Source organism: Marmota marmota, unplaced genomic scaffold (assembly GCF_001458135.2).
Source record: "Marmota marmota marmota unplaced genomic scaffold, marMar, whole genome shotgun sequence".
Taxonomy (NCBI): Eukaryota; Metazoa; Chordata; class Mammalia; order Rodentia; family Sciuridae; genus Marmota; species Marmota marmota.
In genome coordinates, this window is record NW_026000242.1 from 377,996 (window position 1) to 385,518 (window position 7,523).

A 7,523-nucleotide genomic window follows, 5' to 3' on the forward strand; every position below is an offset into this window, starting at 1 on the left:
ATTCCCCCCCCCCTTTTTCCCCCTCTCTTTTCACCTGACCTCACATCTTTAGCATATGTGAAACAAAGTACTTTGCATGAACTAGGATTTTGAGGTCTGGGATGTCTGAATAGTATATTACACTGTGTTTATTTTATTTTTATTTTTTTTAAATTTTTTTCTCATCAATTTCTGTTATTTTAATAATTTTTAAATTTTTCTTGATATATATGTATGGTTGTTTTCTTCACAGTTATTTGTTTACCCAAAGGTACTTCTCTCCTTTCTCCTGATACTAATCTTCTTCTTTAGATTTATTTCTCTTCCACACTTCCTAAGGCATAACAACTGTATATTCTCACCTCCTACCACCTCAGCATATCATCCAACTTCTCATCCCCAGTTCTTTGTCTACCATCAGAAACTGTAAACCCTTTTACAAATCTACTGAGTATATCATAGATAATAATTGAATTCACCATTTCTGTACATTGGGAACAAACCGTAAATGTTATATTAGCAAACATTTGTTTTTAGGGTGTATACTATTTGTATTGGGATCTAATAACACTGTCCTCTATCTCAAAAAAAAAAAAGAGGTATTGGATTCCTATAGGTATACAATAAGCCTATAGGGTAAAATTGGCAATGCCTAGTATCCACAGTGCTAGAAGGAAAGACACACAAGCAATATAGAAAGACAAGAGAAGAAAGTGTCCCAAACTAATCAAGATGCCACATCATTAGGTTCCATGGCCAGCACAGCAGAAGATATAACAGAGAAGGAGTTGAGAATGTACATAATTAAAATGTTCTATTAATTAATAAGGTAATATAAGAGAGCAAATACAGGTGCAAAGGATCATTTTGACAAAGAGCAACATAAACAAACACAGGAAGCAAAAGATTTCTTCAATAGGGAGATAGAGATTTAAAAAAAAAAAGGAATCCTTAAAATGAAAGAAACAATAAACCAAGTTAAAAGGTCAGTTGAAAGCATCACCAACAGATTAGACCACTTGGAAGACAGGACCTCAGACAATGAAGACAAAATATATAATCCAGAAAAGAATATAGACCACACAATGAAAATGTTAAGAAACCATGAGCAGAACATACAAGAAATATGACATAGCATTAAAAGATCAAATTTAAGAGTTAATGGAATATAGGAAGACATAGAGTTCCAAACCAAAGGAACGAGTGATCTATACAATGAAATAATATCAGAAATTTTTCCAAACATAAAGAATGAGTTGGAAAACCAAATTTAAGAGGATCACAGGATGCCAAGTGTATAAAAATCATAACAGATCCACACCAAGGAACATTATAATGGAAAAGCCTAAAATACAGAATAAGGAGAGAATATTAAAAGTGATAGAAGAAAGGAATCAGATTACATATATGGGAAACTGATTGGAATATGTGCAGATTTTACAAACCATACCCTGAAAGTTAGAAGGTCTTGGAGTAATATATATCAAGCTCTGAAGGAAAATGGATGCCAACTAAGAATCTTATATCCAACAAAATTAAGCTTCTGATTTGATGATGAGATTAAAACCTTCCATGATAAACAGAAGCTAAAAGATTTTACAACTGAAAACCCTGCACTTCAAAACATCCTCAGCAAAATATTCCATGAAGAGAAATTGAAAAACAACAATGGAAACCATCAAAGGGAGGTATTACACTAAAGGAAAAATGAATCAAAAGACAAACCAAGTCAAGTTAAATACCAAAAATAAACAAAAATGCCTGGAAATACAAATCATGTCTCAATAATAACCCTGAATGTGAATGGCCTAAACTCACCAATCAAATGACAAAGAGTCGCAGATTGGATTAAAAAAAACAAACAAACAAACACTGAACATTATGCTGTCTGCAAGAGACTCATCTCATAGGAAAAGATATCCACAGATTGAAGGTAAAAGGCTGGGAAAAATCACACCATTAACATGGACTGCAGAAGCAAACAGGGGTTTCTATCCTCATATAAAATAAAGTAGACTTCAAGCCAAAGTTAATCAAAAGGTATAAAGAAGGATTTTTCATACTGCTTAGTGGACCAATTCATCAACAAGATATAACAATAATAAATTTTTATGCCCCAAACTATGGAGCATCTATGTTCATCAAACATATTCTTCTTAGGTTCAAGAGTCAAATAGACCACAATACAATAATTCTGGGTGATTATAACACATCTAGTTCACCACTGGATAGATCATCCAAACAAAAGCTGAACAAAAAAATTTGGATTTCAATAATATAATGAATAACTGACATATATAGGATATTTTATCCTTCAATGAGAGAATACACTTTCTTCTCAGCAATACATGGATTTTTCTCTAATATAGGTCATATATTATGCCACAAGACTACTCTTAGCAAACACAAAAAATTAGAGATACTACCCTGAATTTTATCAGATCATAATAGAATAAAATTGGAAATCAATGATAAAATAAAAAAATAAAAACTAAGCAACACCTGAAAATTAAATCATATTATGCTACTGAATAAAGAAGGAGTTGCAGAAGACATAAAGAAAAAGATTTAAAAATTTTTAGAGGTGAATGAGAACACAGACACAACTTATTGAAATCTCTGGTAAACTAGGAAGGCAGTTCTAAGAGGAAAGTTCATTGCATGGAGTTAATTCATTAAAAAAAGTCAACAAATAAGAACAAATCAACACCAAAAGCAGCAGAAGACAGGATATAATTAAGATCAGAGCTGAAATCAATGATATTGAAACAAAAGAAACAATTGAAAAAATTGACAAAATGAAAAGATTTGAAGAGAAGGAGAGAGAAAACTGAACTTACTAAAATACATGATGAAAAAAGAAACATATCACAACAGACACAACAGAAAAACAAACAGAAGATAATTAGAAATTATTTTAAAAACTTGTACTTCAAGGAAATAGAAAATATCAAAGGCATTGACAAGTTTCTAGAGTCATATGATTTGTCCAAATTGAATCAGGATGATATACACAATTTAGAATGATTAATATCAAGTGACAAAATAAAAGACACCATCAGAAGCCTACTAACCAAGAAAATCCCAGATGAATACAAAACCAAGTTCTACAAGACCTTTAAAGAAAAACTAATACCAATATTTTTCAAATTGTTTTAGGAAGTAGAAAAGGAGGAAGCAATTCCAAACTCATTCTATAAGGCCAATAACACTCTGATTTCAAAACCAGTCAAAGACACATCAAAAAGAAAAACTTCAGACCAATCTCTAATGAACATAGATGCAAAACTACAATAAAATTCTGGAAAATCAAATACAAAAACACATCAAAAAGATAGTGCAACATGACCAAGTGGGGTTCATCCCGGGGATGCAAGTTTGGTTCAACATACAGAAATCAATAAATTCAATTCATCACATCAATAAACTTAGAGATAAGTTTAAAGATAAGAACCATATGATCATTTAAATAGATGCAGAAAAAAACATTTGACAAAAAACAGCACCCTTTCATGAATAAAACACTCAAAAAACTATGGATAACAGGAACATATCTCAACCTTGTAAAACCTATCTATGCTAAGCCCCAGGCCAACATCATTCTAAATAGAGAAAAAATGAAAGCATTTCCTTGAAAAGCTGGGACAAGAAAGAGATTCCCTCTTTCACCAGTTCTATATAACATTGTTCTTGAAACATTGGCCAGAGCACTCAGATAGATAAAAAATTAAAGGGATACATATAGGAAAAGAAGAATTCAAATTAGCACTATTTGCCAACAATATGATTATATACATAGAAGACCCAAAAAACTCCACCAGAAAACTTCTAGAACCAGTAAATTAATTTAGCAAAGTAGCAGGATACAAAATCAACACCCATAAATCAAAGGCATGTCTTTATATCAGTGACAAATCCTCTGAAAGGAAAACTACCCCATTTACAATAGTCTCAAAATAAAATAAAATAAAATAATTGCGAATCAACCTAACAAAAGAGGTGAAAGACCTCTGCAATGAAAACTACAGAACTAAAGAAAGAAATTAAAGAATATCATAGAAGGTGAAAATATCTCCATTGTTCTTAGATAGGCAGAATTAATATTGTCCACATGGCCATCCTATCAAAAGCACTATACAGATTTAATGTAATTCGAATCAGAATCCCAATGACATTCTTCATATAAATAGAAAAAGCAGTCTTGATATTCATTTGAAAAAAATAAGAGACCCAGAATAGCCAAAGCAATCCTTAGCAAGAAGAGTGAAGCAGGTGGCCTCACCATACCAGACCTTAAACTATACTACAGAGCAATAGTAACAAAAACAGCATGGTATTGGCAACAAAATAGACTGGTAGAACAATGGTACAGAATACAGGATACAAAGAATAACCCACATAATTACAGTTATCTTATATTAGACAAAAGCACCAAAAACGTACATTGGAGAAAAAATAGCCACTTCAACAAATGGTGCTGGAGAACTGAAAATCCATATGCAACAAAATGAAATTTAACCCGTATCTCTCACTATGCCCAAAATTCAACTCAATGTGGATCAAGGACCTAGGAATTAAACCAGAGACCTTGCGTCAAATACAAGAAAAAGTAGGCCCTGATCTCCATCATATTGGATTAGGCCTCTACTTCTTTAGTTAGACTCCTATAGCACAAGAATTAAAATCAAGAATTAATAAATGGGATGGATGCAAACTAAAAGGCTTCTTTTCAGCAAAAGAAACAATCAGGTGAATAGAGAGTGTACAGATTGGTAGGAAACTTTTTCCACTCGCACATCAGACAGAGCACTAATATCTGGGGTATATAAAGAACTCAAAATGCTAAACACCAAAATAACAAATAACCCAATTAATATACAACCCAATTGATTGTATATCACACTTCTTAGAGGTGATATACAATCAATCAGCAAATATATAAAAAATTATAAACATCTCTAGCTATTAGAGAAATCCAAACCAAAACTACTCTAATGAAATTCATCTCACTTCAATCAGAATGGCAGCTATTAAGAATACAAGCAACAATAAGTGTTGGCAAGGATGTGGGAAGAAAGGCACACTCACACATTTCTGGTGTGACTGCAAACTGGTCCACCAAGTATGGAAAGCAGTATGGAGATTCCTTAGAAAACTTGGAATGGAACCACCTATCCCTTAAAATGGCCCAGCTATCTCACTCTTGGTCTATACCCAAAGGACTTAAAAACAGCATACTACAGGGACACAGTCACACCAATGTTTATTGCAGCACAATTCACAATAGCTAAACTGTGGAACCAACCTAGATGCCTGTCAGTAGATGAATGGATAAAGAAAATGTGGTATTTATCTGCAATGGAATATTATTCAGAAATTAAAGAGAATAATATCATGATATTTGAAGGTAAACAGATGGAGTTGAAGAATGTAATCCTAAGTGAAGTAAGCCAATTTCATAAAAACCAAATGCTGAATGTTCTCTCTGAAATAAGGAGGCTGATACATAGTGTGGTTGTGAGAGGAATCCTGAAGATTAGATGAAATCTAGATAGGGCAAAGGGGAGGGAGGAGAAGGGAGAGGGCAAGGGATGTAAAGAAGATGGTGGAATGAGATAGACATCATTTCCCTAAATACATATATGAAGACATGAATGGTGGGAATATTCTTTGTATTCAAACAGAGATATGAAAAAAAACATGCTCTATGAAAGAAAAGTGACCACAACACTCGGAGCAACCAAGAGATCTTTATTGCAGCAGTGCAACAAAGAGAAAAGAAAGAAGGAAAGAAGTGGGAGGGGGCAGCTGGGGAAGGCTTTTATAGCCCTTCTGCTGTGCTGCCTAAATCTAACAGGGTCTTTGGGTTTGAAAGCTGCCTTGTTGGCACACAAGGGGGTTAAGTGCTTGGCTTTGAGCGTTGGGCTACGTGTTCAGCCTTGGGCAGGGGCTTGGGCGTTTGGGCTTGAAGCAAACAGGTGATAAAGAATCAGACAGAGGGTTTGATCGGCCAGGTCATCCTGCAGCTAACTTTGTTTGGCATGCCCTGCAGACAGCTTACTCAGCCTGTCCTGCACCTAACACTCTATATGTGTAATATGAATCGTAATGCATTCCGCTGTCATATATAACAAATTAGAATACAAAAAAAAATTAAAAAGGCAATGGTAATAGTTATAAAATCTTAGACATTAAAATTAAAATCCAGTGCTTCTACTTTAGTAGTTGTAGAGCTGGCTTGTTAGATATTTAAAACTAAAACTAGAAAAAGAAAAGGGCCAAGAAAGAAAAAAGCCAATATTTGACTCTTCCCCTCTGAGATTTGCTCAAATCCACGGAACAAGAGAACCTCTCTAAGGGCTGTGCAACTCTGGGACACATGACCTACCAAACAGGGGGATCAATGGGACCATGGAGAACAAAAAGCCCACCAGTGAACATGCTGGAAAGAAAGAAAATGTCCTTGGTGCTTCCAAGGGAAGCCACATGTGGTCAGGAAGACCTTGACCTATCCTGGCATATGGCACTTGAGAACCTAAGAAGCTGCTCCTAACTTTCCAAGAGTAACATTTTGATGAATGTCAGCTGATTTTAATAGTGTATAGGAACAAGATCAATTTACCAACTTGATCTTAATTAACTGACAGGAGAATTATAACCAAAGAANTGAAGATGTAGGAGCTAAGGATGGACAGGCTGGGAAAAATGATATTAAATGCACTTGAGGACATACCTACTACCACATTTATAAATGTACTGGAGCAAGAGATCTCTAGTAGAGGAAAAAAATCACAAAAGTAATGGTTTATTATATTATCCTTACAGAAAAGCACTCTTAGCATGCATGCTGTGAGAGCTATGGAACCAATCAAGCTCATGCTACATACCCCAAATACCAACCATAAACAGACTTGATTAGACATGGTAATATTGTAAAGCAAGGGGTTACAGATGGCAACATAGCGGTCATATGCCATTGCTGACAACATGTGACACTCTGCAATTGCAAAAAAAATAAAAAAGTAGAATTGAGACATGCATTCAGGGTAGGAGATGGTGTTTTTCTCCATCACAAAATTGACCAGCATTTTGGGGACAATCACAGTGGATTGAGAGAGATCAATGAAGGAGAGATTGCTGAGGAGATAATACATGGGGGTGTGCAGGTGAGAGCTGAGCCCAATCAGTGTGATCATGCCCAGGTTCCCCACCACTGTGAGCACATAGACTCCTAGAAAGAGGAGGAAGAGGGGCAGCTGGAGCTCTGGTTTGTCTGTTAATCCAGCCAGGATGAACTCAGTTACTACAGAATAATTTCCTTCTGCCATTTTCTTCTGAGAGTTCTAAATAGGAATAGAAAAAAAAATAATAGTTATTTACTGTCTGATCACACAGTGATGTGTATAAGAGAGAATTCAATGGTTTTTAGCCAGGTATTTCCTTTGCTTTTCAACCCTCAATTATGTCAGCTGTCAAAGATGTTGGTAACACATGAATATGTGACATGTCAATAAATATCATATATAACTATGTGTTTTATGTGC

The 7,523-nt window shown here is 34.7% G+C and overlaps 1 protein-coding gene across 1 annotated transcript; it reads right to left on the reverse strand.

Annotated features, from left to right (window-relative positions):
- Positions 1-6,611: 6,611 nt before the first annotated feature.
- LOC107145641 (olfactory receptor 150-like) lies at positions 6,612-7,310 on the reverse strand. Its single transcript, XM_015489642.2, has one exon. The coding sequence runs from the start codon at positions 7,305-7,307 to the stop codon at positions 6,612-6,614; it is 696 nt and encodes a 231-aa protein (XP_015345128.1). The 5' UTR covers positions 7,308-7,310.
- Between the last annotated feature and the right edge of the window lie 213 nt (positions 7,311-7,523).